Raw genomic sequence first — 22,028 nt, 5'->3', positions numbered from 1 at the left:
CGGGTAGTCTTCAAGAAGGACGGTCAAGCTCGATGTTCCGGCGAACTGGGTCAACGTCGAGGACATGTTGGTTGTTTGTCTTTCGTATGTCTCATTTTTTGCTTCCTCGGTAGTATGAAGCTAAAAGCCGTAGAAAACTCCGGAAAGCCAGATGCCACCATGACCAGACAAGGAACCCAAGTTTTCACGGACCGACCCTCCAAAACACCCAGGACTTTTCGTCGGCTTGTTCGCAAGCGCGAATTATCCTTCTAGAGCCTCCCCTGTCAACACGACGCTCGCTTACTGCTCCTCCTCCTCGACGGTGGTCGTGACCAGGCCCTTGGGGTTCTTGACGTTGACGGCCTGGACGTAGCTGTACAGCTTCTCCTTGGCACCCTCCTCATCGTTTCTTCGTCGGGAGATGCGGACGCGGATTCTGTATGGCACGCCCTTGACACCCTGCTCCCACACCTTCTTGTTAAGCTGCGGGTCCAGGCGGACGTCGGAGGTGCCCTGTGAGGTGGAAGGTCGGGTTAGTAATCTGTCCTCGTCTCCCTCAAAATGTAGACTATCCAGCCATGCCAATCCCTCCGCGTGTGGCGTTCGATGTTGTCGGTCGCGGCGGACGTGGTGTTCGGTTCGGGAAAGTTGGGGGGTTCAGCATACCATAGCCTGGTGCGCAAAGGCCTTGATCTCCTTGATGGCGCGGGGAGCCCTCTTCTTGAAGGTGACACCGTGCAGCTGTTCCAAACCAATCCGTCAGCACCTAGTTCCCAATAACCGATTGCCCGTCGAATTTCGCAGTGTCTCGGTCGTCGATTTCGGCAAAACGTACTCTCTTGTGCATGTGGATGGTGTACTCGCGGGCGACCACGTCCTGGATGGCGGACCGGCCAGTCTTCTTGTTGGACGACATTTCTACAGTTCGAAGAAGCCTTCGTTAGAATTGACACTGCAGGGTTTTAAAATTCGGCGAGATGAAGAGGGGTCGAGCTCACTGAAGGATGAACGGTGTCGTGAGTCGTCGGTGGGGAGTTGGGGCGTTGTCGTCTTCGAGGTTGTCGGCTGCACTCGACTAGAAAACGGAAGACGCTCAGAGAGAGATGCAAAAGTTGTGGGTGGAAAAAATCTGGCCCTGCCTCAAACTGGCGTCCGGCTGTGATTGGCTCAAAAAACTGACGTAATCACAGAGCGGCTGACATAAGTGAAATGTGGCTGTGGTGGCTGAGAGGCGGCCAGGGGGAACAGTCACTGCAAGATGCAGCATCGTCTGCTTCAACCTGCCGTTGGTAGCACAGTATGAGCAGGAATCACTCTTAGTTTGGTCATTTCTGACACTCCAGATTCCAGCTTTCATAGCAAGTCAAAGGCCTTCTAACAGTATTTCTAGCAGTCCTGCCGTTGGAAACACTTCTAAAGCCCCTCCTAACCTGTGCACTTGGTAGATTTCTCCGTGTTTACTCTCATGCTTCACAAGGAATGCAAGTAACGCATACCGCTAGCCAACGCAGCCGTGAGCACTGAGTAGTGCCTGGGCAAGCGGTGATTGGCTCAAGGTGGACATTTCGCTGGGCTTCGGCGTCATCCCATTCAAACGGCACGACCCATGTACTGAGTGTCTATTCCTGAACCTTTTCAATGATTCTCTCATCGTCCCGTGAAGCAGAAACCTCGACTCTTTGTCTCCAACACTCAAAGCACAGATCACAAGTGGTTGTTGCGAAGGTGCATCGGCAGCCGTCGACTTGAAGGAAGACGGGAGGCTGGCGAGCAGGCACGGTAAATTAGGGGAACCCACTCCCGTGGAGCAAATCTCAATTGGCATCACGGAGGGTGGCCTGGCCCGTGCACGCATCTGCGACCTCTTTGCCTCTGGCCATCCCGAGTCTCCATCTACCCTCCCCATCACCCCGTCCACAACGCGCACGACCGAGCATATCAAAAGGTTGCACACCATCACTAGTGACCTCATTGGTCTAATTACAGTCTTTCTGGTGCGCGCAGAGCACACCCTGCCGCTCTTTTCGCACTCAACACCTGGCCGTCCCTCCCTCCTGACTCTCGTAACAATCCCTCGCCGATTTCGATCCAACCGACCCCCTTCGACAAACCGCTCACTTTAACATCCCGACCCACCACTTTCGATTGAAGTTCCAGTATTTCGCGAATCGAAAGCACATTCGCTTGTTCCACGGAACCCGACCGTGCATTTTTTCCTCCGATTCTGCAGACTTCCAAGCCATTGGCGACTCGAATCAAGTGATCTGGCGACAACAATCAACTCACCATGTCGAACCCACACACGCCGTCACCGGTGCCCGACCTGAACCGGAACCGGCTGCCGACCCTTTTCGAAGTGCTGAGCAGGCGGACTCTGCCACCAGTCGACCTGTTTTCATTCTACATCTTTATGAGAGATCAGCAAAGATCGGTGGACTATCTAGACTTTTGGTACGGAAAAACCAAGCCCAAACACAAGAAGCAAGGGGGTGGCTGCCCCGCCAACTTGTCTCAATTGCTAACAAACCTCGTTCGATAAACAGGCTTGATGTTGCTCAGCACATGACACTATGTCGGCACTACGTGCGCGAGATGCGAAGATCCGTCTTGATAGGCACGCCTGAACCCGAACACGCCTCCAAGCGCTCCTCTCAGATTCTAGAGAGCATGGGCGACCTGAACTACGCGGCACCGGGCCCATCGATGTACGCCACCGACAAGGATCGGGACCAGGACGCGCAGATGTCGGCCTACCTGCGTGAGGACAGGGCTTCGCCCACCGCGGCCGGCTTCCACGACTCCCCGCATAGCAGCGGCGAGCGCGCCAGGCCCAGCCCCGGCACGGGCAGTACGCCACGCGACCTGATGACCGACTCCAACAGCCCGTTCCACGAGGTCGCGAGGCAGGACATCCGAGCCTCAGCTGAGAAGATTCTCTACACCTTCCTACTGCCCGGAGCGGAGCGGGAGATCGTCCTCCCCAGCCAAATCACGGAGGAGGTGACGAGGTCTATCGAGGAGGAAGGCAGAGACGACCCGGAGGTGTTCGACCTGGCTAAGGATTATGTGTTTCAGGCCATGGAGCGAGACGCGTTTCCCGGCTTCTTGCGCATGAAGGCTTTGGGCAACCTCATTCCGCCTACCCTGATCTTGAGGCTCATCATCGGCTTGGTCTCGATGTTCGGTGGATTCTGGGCTGCTTTTGTCTTGATCTTCCTTGACTCCTCAAGGCTGACAAGATTATGGGTAAGGCATCCCGCATACGACTTGAACAATTACCATGACTGACACTCGATCACAGCTCATTCTTCCATTCACTCTCGGCGTATACTTCCTCGCCTCATACCAATATTCCCTCGACCCTGTCCTGGCTTTGATTGGCCTGAGCGAGTACACACCCTTCAACTTCTCCCGAGTCAGGGAGCCATACGTCCGCAAACTGCTCGCAAAGCGCGCCCTGATGGTCCTGGCTGTGACGGCGACGGTAGATGCGGCACTACTGGTGCTTTTCATCCTCGTGCCCGGAAAACGGCTTTGAACGGCCAACCCAGCCAACACGGTGGAGCTTCTGCGAGATGGGAAGATACGGGCCCTTTTTCTCTAGTGCCTTTAATCTGACGACGCCATGATTCTTCTGCTTCACGTTTTTTTGAAACCGTTTGACCTCATCGCTTCCTTTTGTTTGCTTGTTTCTACATCATTCTTCTGGTCTTGTTCAGGATACGATACCATTTTGCAGGCGAATTCTTCTTTTTTTGGACGGGACGGGCAAGCCCAGTTATCACATTAAATGGAGGTATGGCGTTGACTTGGCTCGGAGATTACGCAGTGTTTTGCCTCTTCTTTCTCACATTTCTCCCTTCACTGGGTGGCGGGAGATGAAAAAAGTTGCTTTGTAACAAGACCGATGTACGATTCCTCTGATTAAGGGTGGGATCTGTTTCTCATTGAGCATTTAGCCATGTAACTCGCCCATTTTTGCTGTTGCACGTATTAAAATACGAAGACGGATGGCTGAGACCTATGCCCGTGTCCCTCGCGGTGTGAAAGCTTCTCTATTTCACGTAGGCTGCGCCACGGAATTTATGGTTCCGCCAGTGATTTGATGCGAATATGTACAACGCCCCAGAAGTCTGTAGTTGTAGACAATACTTTCCGTCGTCTTGCAGACGCATAGAGAAGTTTAGACCGTAGGCAGTTTTCGATACCTTGGTCGACGCCTACTCACAACTTTCGTCGACTCGTCCTCTTCTGGTTCTGACCCGCCGCATCAGCATTATCGTCCAGATCCATGGCCTCGTCGTCATCGTCCTCCAAGCCCTCCGTCAACTTGTCCGTGCCGCGCTTACTTCCACTGCCAGCACCGCCTGCTGCGGCTTGAGAACCGCCTCCGCCTCCCCCGGCTCCCGCTCCTCCACCGCTCCCTGCTCGTAGACCAGTGCGCCCTGCCGCGCCGCCGCCGAGCCTCCGGCCGGCACCGCGGCCACCGTTCGCGGTTATGCCCGAGCCCGTCAGGTCCGTGGGCTCGTTGGTCTCGGCGGTGACAACGGCCTGGAAGGTACGGTCCCACTCCCTCTTGTCGTTGGCCTTGCGCGCCGCCTCCTTCTTGATGGTGGCGATGTTGGCCTCGATCTCGGCCAGCGTGGCGTCGCACCGCTGGCTCCAGTTCTGCAGGGTGGCGACGATGCTGGGCACCGTGGCGGGCTGGACGTCGCGCAGGGGCGCGACGGACGCCACCTGGACGACGGACCGGAGGGGGTTCAGCTTGGCGTTCAGCAGCCCCGCGTAGACGGCGGAGATGACGAGGTCCTCGACCTCCCGCGGCGAGGCGAGGCCCAGGTGCTGCTGCAGGGCCGGGTAGGTCAGGTTCTCCTTGTCCCGGCTGAGGGTGAGGAGGGAGAGCTGGCGGAGCTTGAGCTTCTGGCGGTCGTTGAGCTCGGGGAGGTTCGGGGTCGACGCGTATGTGGAGTATAGGCCATTGCTAAAGATCTGAAGCTGGGTGAGGTAGGGCTGGTATTCGGGGGAGCTGGCGAGGCCCCGGATGGACGGGCTGGCGAGGAGCTCCGTGAAGATGTAGGTGCCTTGGGCAGATGTCGCGTGTGTGATGAGGTCTGCGGCTGCCTTGGGCGAGTTGGCGGACTTGGTGAGGGCCAGGAAGGGCTAGGAGCACGTCAGCGAGTGAAGGGAGGGCGCAGAACCGGGGGTTGAAGACTTGCCTCGAGAGCATTGGAAGCTTTGATTTGCTCCATGGTGGCAAATGAGGGCGTAGGTGTGAAGCTGGAGTGATGAGCGAAGATAAATCGAGCTCTACGTAATTGGTGTTCAATGGGCGGGTAGGGTAGCCTTGGGGCGGGGCAGGCAGGCGATAGTGGCAGGCGATAGTAGCAGGTGATAGTGGCAGGCGATAGTGGCAGGCAAGAGTACGCGCACAACAGTTCTAGCCCACTAAGCTTCACAAGCTTTCACAAGGGTTCTGCGGCTCTGCTGGGTGTGGGAGAGTGGAGCCAGGACTGGCCTGTTGGCTGAGACCGCTAAAGGGACTGGTTTTGTGAGCAAATTCTCAAACACGTCAAACACAAGCGTTTGAGAATTCGAAGCTCTGGGGGCAGGGGTCTTGGTTGAGGACCGAAGGCCAACGGCACTTGGGCACCTGGTCACAGCAATGCGGGGATGCGGATGCTGGGGACTGCTGCTCCAAATCTGAGTGCTGCAGCTTTCTGAGATGAAAGCACGCTCTTAGAAGCTCTGTCTCTGAAGACACGGCGATATGCCTTGTACAACCACAATTTCCGAACAACAATTTCCTTAGGACTGGATGTGGCTACATCATTGGCAGCTACTACGCGGTGTATGCAGCCACATGTGATATTGAAAAGATATGAGGTGGGCTACAACCTAATCAAGCAGATATTGACACCTGTTCCTAATGCGGTGGCCTCGGAGGCTCGGCATTGCATGTCGCAATTCACAGTGAGAAGATAGCCAAAAGATATGATCTGCATGATCACTCTGGGCACAGAAGAGTGACCCGGCCTGGGGCCTGATCACGAACACAGGCCTTGGCTACAAACCAAACGATCACATCTCGAAACAAGAAACGTCGTCTGCCATCCTACCTCTTGTCTTCTTTGTCCCTTGTTCTTTGTCCCCTCGTCCTCCAGGATCCAGGAGAGGACTTGAATAAGCACACACGACGGCGGAGACCTAGTCGATCACCGCACTGGCCGCGTCAAAGTACGTACACACAGCGCCTATGCGCAGCAGAAGTACGTGTCTACCCAGCCTCCTTGGCAGACCTCGGACGGACTGGAGGTCGGTCTGTGGCCCGGACCTACTACCTCTTGTAATCATCCCAAAATTGGGTACTTACTCGAGAGTACATAGAGTAGATAGGGACCTGAAGGAGGGTTGACGGCATCTACCAAGACAAGATACTACCCAAAAGGAAGTTGACCAACAGGAGATTATCCTGTAGTAGGTTATACCATAGGAGGTACTGTAGGAGGTTATCATACAGGAGGCTTGTCCTACGGGAGGGACTGCCGTGTACTGGTCAGGCCGTACCCCGAGCATCTGGGATCCCTGTCGGGTGTGGTGCCCCTGGTGCCCTGAACCCTGGCCTGGACGGCCGGAATCCGCCTTTGAAATCAGAAATCAAGGGGCCACCCACCGCTGATGAATCCAGCCCAGGTTGCGGGCCCATGGCTGTCAGTCAGTCAAAGTGTTCTCTGACGCTCTCTTTCGCTTCTCTTGATCCGCATCAGGGGTACCTGAAACTATGTGAACCTTAGCTAGTCCCCCAGAAACGACTCAACTGCAACAGGACCTCGACACGCAGGCTCAGGCTCAGGCTCAGGCTCGCAGCAAACAGGGCTCCTCGCTTGGTTATCATAGCCATAAGCCTCCAGCTCCCGACCGAGTCATCCTTCGCTTCTTTCTCCTTCTCTTTCGCACCTATTAGCCTTTTATCCCCGGTCTGCCTCGCAGCTTGATCGCGCCCACTTCTGCAGCAGTCTTACGATTCTCCTCGCCGGCTGCCACCCTCCTCCAACCTTGACCTTGACCTTGACTTACTTTGGCCGAGTCGAGTCGATCCTCACACCTACTGCCGCCTCTTCCTGCGCGCGCGGCTGTCCGGACCCGGTGCCTACCCGGTTCCCAATACCAACGCCTCACCCCGCTACCTGTACATAAGCTGATATCAGCCCCGGAAGCTGGACTTCTGGTTTCTGCGCGAGTCCATAATACGCATTATCCTACAAAGATACCCCCCTACCCTGCATTGCCTATCTTTTCCCCAAATGTGTTGCGACTCGTCTTAGCACTGCCACCTTCCAGCCAACCCGCGCACTCGACCTGTCGATACACGCCGCCCACAAACAGGCTGCCGGCGACATGGCTCCTTCACATATCAGTATCCCGTCTGGGGATTTATTACTGAGCGCCCCACCTACCGCACAATGGGCCACCACCACTTTGAAAGTTGGCGGCATGACGTGAGTCTCCTCCGCCCGTTGCCCTGTGAAGTCAGCCGGCAATACTGACTCACTATAGTTGCGGCGCATGTACTTCGGCTGTCGAGAGCGGACTCAAAGACAAGGACGGTGTGGGCAACGTGTCCGTTAGCCTGATAATGGAGAGAGCGGTCATCATGCACGATCCCACCAGGATAACCGCCGAGAAGATAGCCGAGATAATCGAAGACCGAGGGTTCGACGCCGAAGTTCTCGCCACAGACATACAAACGCCAAAAGCAGACGTAGACGACGCATTTAAGGACGCCATGGACGATGGCGGCGCAAAGTACGTTGGCACCGTCGTGGCAATCGAAGGCATGACCTGCGGCGCATGCACCTCCGCTATTGAGGGCGCATTCAAGGACGTGGCTGGCCTCAAAAGTTTCAGCATTTCCCTATTATCCGAGCGAGCCGTTATAGACCACGACCCGGACGTCTTACCCGCAGACAAGATCGCAGAAATGATCGAGGACCGGGGCTTCGGCGCAACTATCGTCGAGACCAAGGCGCTGGAACGCGAGGAAAAGACGGGCTCCAAGGGCTCAGCAGGGAAGTCGTCGCAAACAACGACGACCGTTGGAATCGAGGGCATGACCTGCGGTGCCTGTACCTCGGCGATCGAATCCGGGTTTAAAGGAGTCGAAGGAATGATCAAGTTCAACATCAGCCTCTTGGCCGAGAGAGCCGTGATCACACACAACCCAACGACACTACCGTCGGAGAAGATCGTCGAGATCATCGAGGACAGAGGGTTTGACGCCAAGATCATTTCGACACAATCCGAGGCCGCAGGTGCGACGCAAACCACGTCCACAGCGCAATTCAAAGTCTTTGGGGTGCTAGATGGTGCCGCAGCAACGTCACTGGAGGAAAAGCTACAAAACATGCCAGGTGTTACATCAGCGAAATTGAGTCTTGCAACATCACGCATGACTGTGAACCACCAGCCGGGCACTACAGGTCTCCGGGCGATTGTTGAAGCAGTCGAGGAGGCCGGGTACAACGCACTCGTTGCCGACAACGACGACAACAACGCCCAGTTAGAGTCTCTCGCCAAGACACGAGAAATAAACGAATGGAGACGGGCCTTCAAGACGTCTCTGTCTTTTGCCATACCAGTTTTCGTCATCGGCATGATCCTGCCGATGGCACTGCCATTCCTGGATTTTGGGTCATGGGAGCTCCTCCATGGTCTTTTCCTGGGTGACATTGTGTGTTTGCTTTTGACGATCCCCGTCCAGTTCGGTATTGGAAAGCGCTTCTACATTTCTGCATACAAGTCGATCAAGCACGGTTCACCCACCATGGACGTCCTGGTTGTCCTTGGTACTTCCTGTGCCTTCTTCTTCAGCTGTGTCGCTATGGTGGTGTCCTTCTTCTTTCCACCTCATACAAGACCGAGTACGATCTTCGATACTAGCACTATGCTGATTACTTTTATTACACTTGGTCGATTCCTGGAAAATCGTGCCAAGGGCCAGACGTCCAAAGCGCTGTCTCGACTAATGTCGCTAGCTCCATCTATGGCAACCATCTACGCCGATCCCATTGCTGCGGAGAAGGCTGCCGAGAACTGGGATAACGTTGCCGGAAACGGCGAGCCAAAGACTCCAATGGCAGACGGCAATGCTGCTGAGGAAAAGATCATCCCGACAGAGCTCATCCAAGTCGGAGATGTAGTTATTCTCCGACCTGGGGACAAGATCCCTGCTGATGGTGTTGTGGTACGTGGAGAGACATACGTGGACGAGAGCATGGTCACTGGTGAGGCTATGCCTGTTCAGAAGCGCAAGGGGTCCAACTTAATCGGCGGTACCGTCAACGGCCATGGGCGTTGTGATCTCCGGGTCATCCGCGCTGGCAGGGACACACAGCTTAGCCAGATCGTGAAGCTCGTCCAAGATGCTCAGACAACAAGAGCGCCGATTCAGAGACTGGCAGACACCCTGGCTGGATACTTTGTTCCCACAATTCTCGTTCTTGGCTTCCTGACCTTCGTTGTCTGGATGATCCTCAGCCATGTCCTCACTCACCCACCCAAGATCTTCGAAGAGGCAGCCAGCGGTGGCAAGATCTTTGTGTGTGTCAAGCTTTGCATCTCCGTCATCGTCTTTGCCTGCCCATGTGCCCTCGGTCTCGCTACTCCCACTGCCGTTATGGTCGGTACAGGAGTTGGCGCTGAGAACGGCATCTTGGTCAAGGGCGGAGCGGCGCTGGAAACCACCACTAAAGTCACCCAAGTCGTTCTCGACAAGACTGGCACCATTACATACGGAAAGATGACGGTAGCAAGCATGAAGGTCGTTCCATTATGGCAAGACAATGAGTGGCGCCGTCGCCTGTGGTGGACCATCGTCGGTCTCGCGGAGATGGGCAGCGAGCACCCTGTCGGTAAAGCTGTTCTTCGTGCGGCCAAGACGGAAATCGGAATCGACGCGGAGGGCACCATTGAGGGCAGCGTTGGTGACTTCACTGCTGCCGTCGGTCGTGGTATATCCGCCAGCGTTGAACCAGCCACCAGCGCCGAGCGCACACGGCACACCGTGCTCGTCGGCAACGTCAAGTTCTTGAGGGAGAACAACGTCGACGTCCCCTCAGAAGCCATCGATGCCTCCGAGCGTATCAACAAGAACGCCTCCTCTGGCAAGTCTGGTGATTCCGCGGGAACAACCAACATTTTCATTGCCGTCGACGGCAAGTATTCCGGTCATCTGTGTCTCTCTGACACGATCAAGGAAGGCGCGGCCGCTGCCATTTCGGTCTTGCAGCATCGCATGGGTGTCAAAGTGGCCATGGTAACCGGTGACCAGCCCGGCACAGCGCATGCTGTTGCCGCTGCGGTTGGCATTGCCGAGGAAAACGTCCACGCCGGTGTGAGCCCAGACCAGAAGCAAGCAATCATCCGCCAACTCCGAGAACAGGGCGAGTGCGTTGCCATGGTGGGCGACGGCATCAACGACTCCCCCGCGCTCGCTACCGCCGACGTGGGTATTGCCATGAGCTCTGGCACAGACGTCGCCATGGAAGCGGCGGACGTGGTGCTCATGAGACCCGACGAGCTGATGGACATCCCCGCGGCGCTGCACCTCGCCAAGTCAATCTTCAACCGTATCAAGGGCAACCTGGCATGGGCCTGCATGTACAACCTCATCGGGCTCCCCTTCGCCATGGGCCTCTTCCTGCCCTTTGGCCTCCACCTGCACCCCATGGCCGCCGGCGCGGCCATGGCTCTGAGTTCCGTGTCCGTCGTGATGTCTTCACTGCTGCTCAAGTTCTGGAGCCGGCCGCGCTGGATGGATGAGGCTGCTGGCAAGGCCGCCCTGAGCAGGAGGGCGAAGCGGCCCGGCAAAGTCGAGTTTGTCAAGAACTTTGCCATGGATATTGTCGACCGCGCCAAGGGCCTGGCAGGCCGGAGGAGGAAGGACGAGGAGGGTTATGTGCCCCTCGCGAACCTGGCTGATGCCGAGGATAGAGTATGAGCGATTTTGATTTGATCGGTTCGACCGTCAGAAGACGGAAAGATTCTCCTTTACGAATGCCTACGGATCGGAATTATGGGAACCTACAATGGACATGGTGTTTATTGGCATAGCGTATAATTGAATGAGGTATTTGACATGAAGTTTCTGGCTCATCTATCGTGATAATATTGTTTGTTCACACCATGATCTGCGGCTCAATCCTCCTTGGGCCTAATTTCGTGGGCAATTGAGTGTATCGCACAAATTCCACCTATCCACAGTATCACCGATCCATGCGTAACATCGCACTTCAAATTGGCCATTTCATTGCTCGCAAATGCTGAACCACGATGAAGCCTCCGGGGAAAAGAGAGAAAGGTCCAGCAGGAAAAGTAGCCAAAGAACATAATACCAAAAGAGTTCGGCGACCAGCGTCTACGTCTCTCGTCGCGTACTGCTACTTCCTCAGTATACTACCAGGGAGGCTCGAACCCGCGAGCTCTGTTTGATCCCTCGGCCGGTAGTATCTCCTGTTCACTAGCCATGGTCGTAACCAGTTGTCCCAAGCGGCCAGGAGGGCCGGTATTGCTCTGCCCTAATTTCAAGGGGCTTATAAGGGCAGATGAAGTAAAGACGGGATGGAAAGGTGAATGGAGGTGTGTGTGTGTTTGCGACCTGACTGTAGCTGCCGCATGTGAAGGAACAGACAGACCTGGCTCGTGCCGACTCGCTTGTCATGGTGATTTATACAGAGGCTAGCAGACAGGGAAGAGATACGCAGTCGAAGAATGCTTCGACGGCGTGGCATATCACGTCTTGGGGCTCATCGAAGACATTCCAAGAGAAATGAAGCTGGAGTCAGCGGCGCGGTCTGTCCAGAGCGCCTGGATTGGGCTATACACGCGTAGGTTTCTGAGCAAGTCGAGGTGAAGGTATACAAATCCATCAGTTACGAGAAAGTCTTCCGGACCTTGCTGTATGATGCCCAGCAAAGATGTCCTGCACAGTAGTACAAATTATTTTCGTAGCATTATTTTGGGCACCTACGCTGGCCTTGGGTCATGCCACTCTTATAGAACACTGGGAATCATTGGCAACCAAAACACGAAGAGAACTGTCTGGTCATTATCCTTCCTGAAGCCTCGGGTAAATCGGGGGGCACTCCGCACCGATGAGAACACACGAGATTTCCAAAGCTACCCGGACCGAGGGAACGATAAATTATGTAACAAGAACCGCACTGGCATGCTGCTATCTTTCAAAGCACCGCTCTGAAAATGACCAAGCCAATCGTAAGCGGAGACCTGGCTGGTTTTCCAAAAAGAATATTCGATCCACTCCGCCAGGCGCAGGAAAACCAGCCCAAGACACTTTGCGCAAATCCCTTTGAACTAATTCGTCGCCGGCCGCTTCGATCGAGCACACACCGGCCGGCTCTCCCCCACTGATAAGGATAGTATTTTTTGAAACCATAATAGAGGTGTATCAGGGGTATTAGTTTGGCTAACTCTTGAGAAAAGCTAGTACACGTAAGATCTGGAGAAAAGGACAGGCTTGCTTTGTGCATCGCAGTGAATTGGGAAACGAAGAAACAAAACAGAAAAGAAGCTTTTCTAGTGGTATCATTTTGATATTCGAAGAAAACGTCGAAATTGGAGGAATAAAAGGCAAGGAAAGGTCTCGAGAGATTCGAGAACGGGTATGTGGATGTGTGGGTTTGAATGAAGCCAAGCCCGCGACAATGGTGGCGTTGGGAATGGGGAGAAAGGTAAAGGGTGATATCTGCTGAGGGACGTTGGTGGGTAGGTTGTCCAGTCAGATATTGTTGTCTTCATGTGCTCGTCATCTTAGGATTCCCGTCCAGTCGTGCGTGTCTCCGGCCCTGTCGTGATCAGTCGCGGGTTCCTAACGCGGGACTGCAGGTCGCGAGTTAGGACCTTGGACGCCTTCCATATTGCCAGTCAATTCGGCGACACGAGCCTTGATTCGGGCGACGCGGGACTCGATAGCTGTTCGGATTCGTCAGTTGTCTGTTCGTAAGTTCACGAGTTTAACGGCCTAGGTGTTCACTTACTCTCTTCACCACTTGTGTCCGACTCTGGCTCCGTCTTGCCGACAGAGGGACGGCTCTGGTCATCACTCGGGCGCTCCCTTTGAGCAGCCGCACGTTCAGCTGCGTTCTTGCGAATCTGCGCCCATCGCTCAATGGCGGGTGCGGGACCTTCTTGTTGCGGCTCGAACTTGGGCTTGGGCTTGGGCTGAGGTGATGGCTCAGGAGGAGCCGGTGACCTATGACGCTGGATCGGTGGAGGGGTCGCATCATCGTCTTCTTCATCTGCACCCTCGGCCGGAGCAAACGCCGGTTGGTCTGATAGAGGTCCCTGGTCGAAGCGAGCAAATTCATCACGGGCCTCCTCCGCGTCGGCAGTGTCGACGCGAGAGACATCATCATGAATCGATGGCTCGTAAGCTGGCTCGTGGTTCGCAGGCTCGGTTGGTTCGTCACGAGCTTGGGAAGATGGAGTAGGCTGAGTCGCATAGGTAGCTGGTGTCTCAGCAGGTTGCGTCCTGGGAGTGTCTTGTTTAGGCGTCTCGGGCTGCTCGTGCCCCAGAGGCTCCGGGGTTTGTCTGCCTTGCTCTTGGGCGAGGAACTGGTTCAGATCCATGGCCGCATTCTCTGGCACCTGAGAAACTCTCTTGTTCCGTCCAAACAGCTTCCGGAAGCCGCCCTTCTTGTCGCCCTTGTGAAGCTTCTTGTGCGCCTTCGGGCTAGACCCTTCTGCGGGTTCGGGAGAAACCATCTCCTCGCGGACCAGATCCATACTGTTGGGCTCTTCCTGAGGGACAGGCGGCAGCGGAGAGTTGCGACCGTTGTCTTTCATGGGTGGAGCAGGGCTCAGAGCTCCCTCTCGATGATCCTGGGACTGCGCCGAAGGTGAAGGTGGTGGGAGCAGCGATGATGGGTACGAAGGCTCTTCTGCTATCATGCCATAGCCGTTTGATCCTAAATGTCCGTTTGTCTGCATCGTGCTCTGGCCGATTCCACGTCCTGCACTCGAGTTCGCCAAGTAGGCCTCACGAATAGCGTCCTTGTCGTATTTGTTTGCCCACTTCATGGCAGGGGAGGCTTCTCTCATGATCATGGGCTGCAACGTCATGACACTCTGAGTCTTCTCAGCCACGAGCTCCGCATCAGTCCGGCCACGACGAACGCCCACGCCCATCCCAGCCTCCCTCCTCTCACGCTCCTGCTTTGCCTGAAGTTGCTGCGCTGCGGCTTGGATCTTTGCCTGTTGGTCCGGACCGAGGCTTGATTTGCTCATTGCGCCGGTTGTTGAACTAGGCTTCAAGTGACCGTCGCCTTTCTCAAGGACATTTTTGCCAGCGGTGGACTTACGTCGGGACACCCCACTCTTGTCCTTGTCCTTGTTGCGCCTTGTCCAGCTGAAAAAGCTCTTTTTCTCGGCAACGTACGCGCCTTCCTGGGGTTCGGGGGCGGCGCCCTTGATAACTTCCTCGAACACCAACCATCGTCCACTCCTGATGATTGTCTCAATGACTGCACAGCGTCCAAAGGCTGATTTCCTCTCGGGTGTTTCTTCTGGGGCCAAGCTGATCATCCAGACCCACCAGAATGCATCGTCAAGATCGATCCTGGTGATGCTGGCCAGCTCGCCAGCCTCTACCTCGCGCGCGGTTTCCAACCTCGGTCTGTGTGACTGAGCAGATCGTTGCCGCACGTTCGTATCGATCGGGGGCAGCACTTTATCTGGAGGGAGGAGAACATTATTGGAACCGTTAGTGCCGTCATCAACAAATCCAGATGATAGGAAGTCAGCCCACGATGGGGTCGTAGGTCTGCCACCGAAACCAGCACCAGATGCGGGAGTGGTTCTCAGGCCCTGTCGTTGGGGACCCGGACTCGTTGGTGCGGTGTCAAAATCGTCCTCGTCATCGAGCGTGCTGGTGAAGCCAATATCCTCAAATCGTGACCAGGAAGCGTCGCGTAGACTCGTCGAGTGTTTTGAACTGGAGACGGATTGGGTCTGATTGGCAGCTGCAACGGCTCTCAAGACTCGGCGGCATTCTTCAGTCAGGGCCGCCACTGGATCCTCATACTCGGAGAAATGCTGTAAAGATGATTCTCGGTACTGAAAGTGATTTCCGCGTCGCAGCAGGGCGAATGGGGTAGGTGAGACTGATTCCACGATCATTACAACTTTGTATGTAGACGACTGCATCAAGACTGGTCTCTTCGGTGGGTACTCGGTCTCCTGAAGAAGCTTTGAGAGGGACATTGGCAGCATGGAAATAGCACCTGGAGTCTGTTGTTGCGGGGCGAGTGTCCTGAGGTAAGCGAAGAAGAGGTGACTCGTCGCATCGGCGGCCCTGTTGACGGTCAGTCCTGGTTGACATGCAGAGAAAAATATGGCGAAGCTCACCTCAGCCACGCCTTATATCCACCGTCAAAACCATTGCCCGTGTCCTTGTGTTCAAAAGCCCACCAAGCTGCCATTCGGGACAGCTTGCGACCACCGAAACCGTTCATCTTGCCGTGTGCAGCGACTGCCGCGAGAAGATCGAAGAAGTTGAAGATGATGCTCGAGCGGGCGCCATTCTCGACGCTCAATGGGATGAAGGTCTTGAACGAGTCGCGAGCCATATTCGAATCTGCAAATTTCCCAGTCAGCCTCCTTTCATCGAGTTTCCGAGAGGCAGGCTGTCGCATACCTTGCTCGCCCACTTTAAACAGCTCATAAGCATCCCAGCCGACCACGCCGCCTTGTAAACGGCTCCAGCACCATTTGATGGCTCCCGCGATGACCTGTAATATTTTTCAGCATCGTGTCAACCAAATTTAGTCGTCAGGCGTACCATCGGCTCAGCCATCCGTAGCTCCTGCGCCAAGGTCTCGCCGCGAAGCGCATAATTGTCGAAGAAGTGGCGTACAAATGTACGCACTGCGCTGGGGTCAGATGTCGGTCGGAATGGTAGTAGCAGGAAGGGCTGATCGAGAGCTGCGCAGCAAAAATAAGATCAGCTTTCATGGCACTTGATGTATCTCGACGGAGGTTTAGAGCGAGCACTGGCGCAGCCTAGGACAAAGAGGGCCTGGACTATAGGGAGCATGCAGCATGATTTGCTTCTCCCGACGCGAGACAGGCGGCGTACCTCTTGACTTGATCTCCTCAGTACACCGCTTGACCAATTCGTGCACCTCCTCCGGCTCGACAGAGGTGCGAGCCCATGCATCCGTCCATTTTGGTTTTGCGGGCTGCTGGTCGAGTTCGTCGTTTGCGCCCTTCTTCTTGGACTTGCCGTCCTTGCCCTTGCGGCGAGAAAACATGCCCATCTTGCCTCAGAAAAAGGAGATCTCTCTGTTAGGCTCGTGGCAATGAGACATTCGACGACTGTGCTACGAAAGGGGGTGGGGAGGGGAACGTGAAAGGGGACGATCCCTCGATAGACTGGCGGGACGCGTCTCGATCGATCGAAGCTAGGAGTAATCTGAGCAGCGCTACAGAAAATTAAAGTGGACGGATCTTCGACCTGGCCAAATTCGACTGATGCGTGCGGCTGTTGAGGCAATCTCGTTTGGGTCTGGTCCTGGATTATGGATCGTAGGGCGCCGCAGGTCGTGGGGTCGAGTGATGGGGGCAGTTTGGACGGGACTGATAGTTATGAGGGTGGCGAAGCTATCGCGGTGTGGTGTGGGGGGTATCGAAGAAGGAAAGATTGGGTATAGACGTGGCGACCACCAGGTAAGGCCACGAGAAGAAGGAAACCAAAAATGGATGCAGGCGCAAGAGCAGCCAGCAGGGGAAACGATAACGAATGGAATGGGCAGAAGAACCGAGATGTGAAAGCGTGAGAGGGAGGAAAAAGATTGGGTTGAATTGGGAAAGGCAGGCTTCAGGGGTACGAGCTGGAAGTGGGAATAGATGGACCAGTCGACACGGGATCGGATCTGTTCGCGGTCCTGGACGGTGGACGGGTTGCAGATGAAATTAATTGGACGGGCCCTGTCACTCTCATCTGTCAGATCAGACGTCGATGCTGCTTTGGTTGCTTGCTTGCTGGATTGCTGGCTTGCTGGACTGTCACAGTCACTTGCTCGCTGCGACCCTCGCCCACGCTCTTGACGGCCTGATACAGGCACAGCGCCGCCGAGTCACGCAGGTCCCATCCTCTCCTGTGGTCGCCCGACGGCAGTTCGGCCTGATTAGGGGCAGGGAGGGCAACTCACAATAGGAACACAGTACAGTACAGCAGGTGCAATCAATGGCCCGGCAAGCATGCAAGTACCACCTGGACGCGCAGATCGGACACAGGTTGGGCGGCGCTGGGTGCAGGCAGTGGTGGTGCAAATATCGCCCTGTACCTGGAGATGAAATTAAAGGTGCGAGAGGGGTGCAACCTGCAGCCTCGGGAGACAGATCGGGACTGGCTCGAGGGGTCCAACACCACCCGTTCTCGTCTGGTCGCGTTGGGCAATGTCCCATTCACCAGAATACCGGGTCTGCTAGCCCACGGGAGGTTTGATGAGGTGCTTCTTGACAGTCTGTCCAAGGCTGTCGCTTGTTACCTGGACAGCCTCTTGGTGGGCAGGGCACGGCAGGGCAGGGCAGGTGGAGTTGTCGATGAGGAAGGACAGATCTTGAGGTGGGCGGGCAGGACAGGTCAGGACAGGGCACCACAGGGCAGGGCAGGGCCGCTGGATGTGACATCTCAATCTCAAACGTGGAGGACTGAGACCGTCATTGCCCTGCAAATAGCAAATAGCAGGCCAGCCCCGCCATCCCGTGGCCCAGCCTCTGCCTGATGAACTGCTATGGTGGTTTATGCATGCTGGCCCGAGAGTCAGGACTAGAATACGTACCGCAGCAATGGGCAAAGCAATAAGAGGGGGAAGCTATGGCTTCCGACAATAGGTTCACATACCCATGGCAGCCACGGGCGGCGCTACAAGGATCGGTACAGCATCTAGGTGTCTGGGTATGCAGGTGCAGGTGGATTAGGGTGTGGACTGGCCCACCCACTTCTGCGTAGGCCGCACGCAGGACACAGAGACAGAGAGCCCGCCCATGCCGATTCCAGCGCTAGGATCATGGCCTTCGTCGAGAGTCTGCGGGTGACGAGTGACGAGGACGAGAACACAGGCACAGACAGGATCCATCCCAAATCACCGCGGACACTTGCAGGATCGGCATGAACAGCGACAGGGCTTGCTCATTCCTCTGCTCGTTTCAAACTTTCCAAACCTTCATGTCATCTACTGCGAACCGGGTCCAGTACTGTGCATGTACTACCCAAGACACGGAAGATTTGCCCGATGGTGTGCAGCCAAACTTAGGTAGTTTAGGTACCTAAGCACCTGGGCAGTCTACTTGGACGTGGGAGTGGGGGGCATGGGCCACCCTGACATCTCCATCCGCTGAGGGCATCGACAGACGCCCGTTACTTCAACACATCCAAATCTTGTCGTCCAGGCCAGATGGCCAGTCCAAGCTCTCTCATCTTAGTCCGAAGAAAAGAGAGCTCCTCTTTTAGTCCCACATGGCGGTGCCGGAATGCTACCCACGCTTGCCCCATCTGGGCCTCGGCCCATCACACATCACATCCCCCTGCTGCCCTGCATGAGCCTCTTGACGGTACTGTATGCGGTACCGCCAGCACATCGACAACCCATGATGACACAAGACACCAAAGGCCAACCACCACCGGACAAGTCTCTGCCGTAGACGTTATCTCGCTGCCCATTGGCCTCTCACCATGGAGGGGAATGCGCTGGCAGCGCCTAACATCCTGTGCAATAAGAGCCACTGGATCGCAACCACCAATCCGCAAAACCCCATGTCCAACCATCTGCCCGGTGGCTGCATCACCACTTGTCATTGATTTCTTGCTTGACACCAGAATCCTGCCTACTACATCTTGTCTGACCGTCTAAATCAGAACAGCCACCACTGCAGCGATTTAAGCTCATCTCGCGTCTACTGTGGCTGACGCCTGCATTCAAGCTGCAGCAGTCTTCGCCACCCGCCTGCATGTCGCTTCTGTCGTGCCCGTGCCCGTGCCCGTCCCCCCTCCGCGTCTCCAGATCGGTACCTTGGGGGCCAGCAGACGGACACGCGGCTGTGCCTGCTCGGTTCTATCTGGCTGCATCTACCAACGGTCAGAAGCAATGCACACACACACGAGTTGCATGATGAGACTGTCTTACCCATATTCTCCGATCGACTCTCTCTAGCGATCTATCTTATCGTCATTCTTCCCCCACGCAACAGACGTACTAAGTGTTCTAGTCGGACCCCGCGCATTTTCCAATCCGCGAACAATTGGAATTCCGGACACGCGCTATAACCCGGGTACGAAGAAGAAATAAAGCATAACGTGCACGGTACCAGCTTGACCCGCACCAATGGCCCGGTACACCATTGCTGGGAGAGCTGGACGGACCGCAGCTAGTGCCGTCGTTTCATCTGCCCGAGTAGCTTCTTAGTCCCAGCACCCAGGGCTCCCCGCCAGATTAGCGAGGCGTTGTGCTATCGATGGCCGATGAAAACTATCGGTGCGAAGCTCGAGCTCGAGCTGTCCGCAAGGCCTCAACGTCGCGATGCGCAGCCGTCATTCTCGCTCTGCTTGGCATCTGTCGGGACCTTGCTCACCTCCCCTCGTGGAATCGGGCGGTGGCTGCCTCCCGCTCTGACCGGCGCTGAGTGGGTGACATCAATCTGAAACGACGACTTCATGCTTGACTAGCCTAGCACAACCTGCCAGATGTCGGATGAACGAGCCATCCATGCTGCCCACGCTCTCATTCCCGGGACAGACCGAACCAAATTTTCTATCATTTTATTTATTTCTTGTCATTCCTGTGCGTCCCAGAAGAGCATGTCGTGCCTCATCGGGCTAGTATGTTTTCTTCATGTCTTGACTTCTAGGTTGCTGAAGGGCATCTAATCTGCTCTTCTGCTCTGTTGCTCTTCTCTGCTATTTTCTATGCACTTCACCACTGGCCGCTCTAAAGCTCTGCGAACCCGTAGCTCTTCACCCTGCTGAAGAAGAAGGGCTTGATGTCCTTGAGTGTGAACTCGTCCCACTCGTCCGCGCTCTTGTTGTAGCTATAGAACCCGCGCCATACAAGCTTGTTGTTGCTCGCTGACTTGCCCGCCGTCCGTAGCGACAGTTCCATTCGGTACAGGTAGTTGCCCCCGCCGTCGGACTCGATGAACATGTTGCCCTCCGAGTCTGCTAGGCTCACCTCCTGGTCCTCGTCAGTGAAGTCTGCTGCCGAGCTCAGCCTCCACCGGGCCCTCAGCGCATGCTGCATTGTGCTGCTCGGCATGTGGGCCATTGCGCCGCCCTTGTGCAGCGCGAGAGCGTCCTTCGTCAGGTGGTGGACCACATGCGACGGCTCCTCAACCGTGCACAGTGTGATGGCCGTGCCGTCTCGGAAAAGTCGCAGGTATCGATAATACGTGACGATGTGCACGGGAGAATTCCATGCTAGGGAATTGGTCTGCTGGCCGGCCCGGATGTAGTTTATCGTCGATATATAGCATCCGTTGAAGCGTATTCGCGGTCGTCGACGGAACATGCGCTGCCACGAGTGATATGTCATATTGAGGAGTGCAATAGTGGTGGCGTGGGCCTCCTCTTGGCGAAGGCGGGCTACCTCTTCTTGGTCCTCCTGAAGCGTGTGCTCCTCTGCAAGAGCTTTCCAGTCCACACTTGTCCGGAACTCGCAATGCATCCCTGCGAAGCCGAACTTGGAGCCTAGACATATCTGCCTCCATATGCTGTCTTCCGTCGCGACCAGCCAGGCAAAGCGTTTGCAAACACGGGACAACCGTACAAAATCACTAACATCTGCCATCGCCACGTCCTGCAGAATGTGCACAAGGATCTCCTCTGGCAATTCGGCAATCGGGCAGGGAGGCTGCGGCATGCCCTTGATATATGGCGCGGCGGGCTCGATCGAAAGCCCGGCAAAACTTGCGACAAGCTCCTCTGCTGTTAAAGGTTTAACCTCTGAAGGGGGCTTTTCCTCCTGAGAGGACTTTTTCTCCGTTGGACTTTGTGCCGTATCTCGTGGTTTCGTGGTAGTATCTTGTTTACTCGTCTGGGCTGGTTTGGCCCAAGCAGCTGCGTGGTGCTTGTTCTTGTATTTCTGTTCGACCTTGTGGTCCATCTGTACATGGCCATCAGCAAGAGTACAGCTTGAGATCGACACGCAGCAATGCGTACCCTGAAAGCCTTTCGGTATAAGCGCAAGCTGTCCCCCAGAGACCCCTGGCCTTCCTTTTCAACGGCATGCTCATAATGGTCAAGTGCGGTGACCGGATCCGTAGATTCTCGCTCAGGTTGTCGCGCGGCTGACTGCGGGTCTGCTTCGTCGAATGCTATCGCCTGTACATAGTCGTCGTCGGTCTCGAGGACTTTGGCCCTGCCGGCACCCAAGTGGGCGGGCCGTGGCGGCAGCGAGGCGGTGGTTTGCGAGCCATTGGCATGACTGCTACTTGAAGAGGCTTGCTGCTGCGATCCGGAGGGCGCTGCGTTTCTAGCACGGACCTCGGCTCGCCACTGCTCACGGAATGATTCGAGCTCTGGGTTGGCTCCTTGGGGATCCATCTCGTGCTGAACGAGTCCTACCACGGTCCAGGCCGGCCTGCTTAGAAATACATCAAACGAGCTTTGACGTTCGAGCTGGGTCTGAGATGCTTTCTTGAGTGTTTTTAGGGGCCATAGGATGGGTGAACGAGTGCCCCTTCGACCTGAATGTGTATACGTGAAAGGAGTTGCATTTATTAAAGGATGGACGGTAGTATGTGCAGATGGAGACACAAGGCTGCAGTGCCCGGGTAGTCGATGAGGTCGTTCCGCCGGCCGTTATGACGCCTTATCTTATCGGGACTCTGCAGGACCCTTCGGCGTGACTCCGCGGACCCGCCGTCTTACACCCAGGCAGCCAGGCCGAGCCGAGGTGAGCGGGACCTAATGCTTGGGTAATGCATCCAGGTACCTGTGTAGACAAGCTGCGGTAAGTAACGGCACAATGTGAGGA

General features: G+C 55.7%; 7 protein-coding genes across 7 annotated transcripts; 3 read left to right on the top strand and 4 right to left on the bottom strand.

Annotated features, from left to right (window-relative positions):
* Window positions 1-282: 282 nt before the first annotated feature.
* J7T55_000517 (uncharacterized protein) lies at window positions 283-898 on the bottom strand (the record flags this gene model as incomplete). The annotated part of the gene is made up of 3 exons (XM_053135801.1): window positions 283-495; window positions 649-723; window positions 818-898. The coding sequence occupies 3 exons, from the start codon at window positions 896-898 to the stop codon at window positions 283-285; spliced, it is 369 nt and encodes a 122-aa protein (XP_052986590.1).
* Window positions 899-2,269: 1,371 nt separating this feature from the next.
* J7T55_000516 (uncharacterized protein) lies at window positions 2,270-3,520 on the top strand (the record flags this gene model as incomplete). The annotated part of the gene is made up of 3 exons (XM_053135800.1): window positions 2,270-2,433; window positions 2,526-3,228; window positions 3,284-3,520. The coding sequence occupies 3 exons, from the start codon at window positions 2,270-2,272 to the stop codon at window positions 3,518-3,520; spliced, it is 1,104 nt and encodes a 367-aa protein (XP_052986589.1).
* A 686-nt stretch (window positions 3,521-4,206) lies between these two features.
* J7T55_000515 (cop9 signalosome complex subunit 7a) lies at window positions 4,207-5,209 on the bottom strand (the record flags this gene model as incomplete). The annotated part of the gene is made up of 2 exons (XM_053135799.1): window positions 4,207-5,142; window positions 5,195-5,209. 2 exons carry the CDS (start codon window positions 5,207-5,209, stop codon window positions 4,207-4,209), a joined length of 951 nt encoding a protein of 316 aa, XP_052986588.1.
* A 2,168-nt stretch (window positions 5,210-7,377) lies between these two features.
* J7T55_000514 (uncharacterized protein) lies at window positions 7,378-10,978 on the top strand (the record flags this gene model as incomplete). The annotated part of the gene is made up of 2 exons (XM_053135798.1): window positions 7,378-7,478; window positions 7,537-10,978. 2 exons carry the CDS (start codon window positions 7,378-7,380, stop codon window positions 10,976-10,978), a joined length of 3,543 nt encoding a protein of 1,180 aa, XP_052986587.1.
* A 1,887-nt stretch (window positions 10,979-12,865) lies between these two features.
* Window positions 12,866-16,313, bottom strand: J7T55_000513 (uncharacterized protein; the record flags this gene model as incomplete). The annotated part of the gene is made up of 6 exons (XM_053135796.1): window positions 12,866-12,969; window positions 13,035-15,349; window positions 15,403-15,631; window positions 15,692-15,785; window positions 15,836-15,978; window positions 16,133-16,313. The coding sequence occupies 6 exons, from the start codon at window positions 16,311-16,313 to the stop codon at window positions 12,866-12,868; spliced, it is 3,066 nt and encodes a 1,021-aa protein (XP_052986586.1).
* A 438-nt stretch (window positions 16,314-16,751) lies between these two features.
* J7T55_000512 (uncharacterized protein) lies at window positions 16,752-17,212 on the top strand (the record flags this gene model as incomplete). Its single annotated transcript, XM_053135795.1, has 2 exons — window positions 16,752-16,828; window positions 17,068-17,212. The coding sequence occupies 2 exons, from the start codon at window positions 16,752-16,754 to the stop codon at window positions 17,210-17,212; spliced, it is 222 nt and encodes a 73-aa protein (XP_052986585.1).
* Window positions 17,213-19,985: 2,773 nt separating this feature from the next.
* Window positions 19,986-21,595, bottom strand: J7T55_000511 (F-box domain-containing protein; the record flags this gene model as incomplete). The annotated part of the gene is made up of 2 exons (XM_053135794.1): window positions 19,986-21,155; window positions 21,212-21,595. 2 exons carry the CDS (start codon window positions 21,593-21,595, stop codon window positions 19,986-19,988), a joined length of 1,554 nt encoding a protein of 517 aa, XP_052986584.1.
* Between the last annotated feature and the right edge of the window lie 433 nt (window positions 21,596-22,028).

The sequence above is a fragment of the Diaporthe amygdali genome, assembly GCF_026229845.1.
Source record: "Diaporthe amygdali strain CAA958 chromosome Unknown NODE_59_length_222216_cov_65_098826, whole genome shotgun sequence".
In the NCBI taxonomy this organism is placed as follows: Eukaryota; Fungi; Ascomycota; class Sordariomycetes; order Diaporthales; family Diaporthaceae; genus Diaporthe; species Diaporthe amygdali.
Note: the sequence above shows the minus strand (reverse complement) of the source record. Positions and strands in the feature narration are given on the sequence as shown.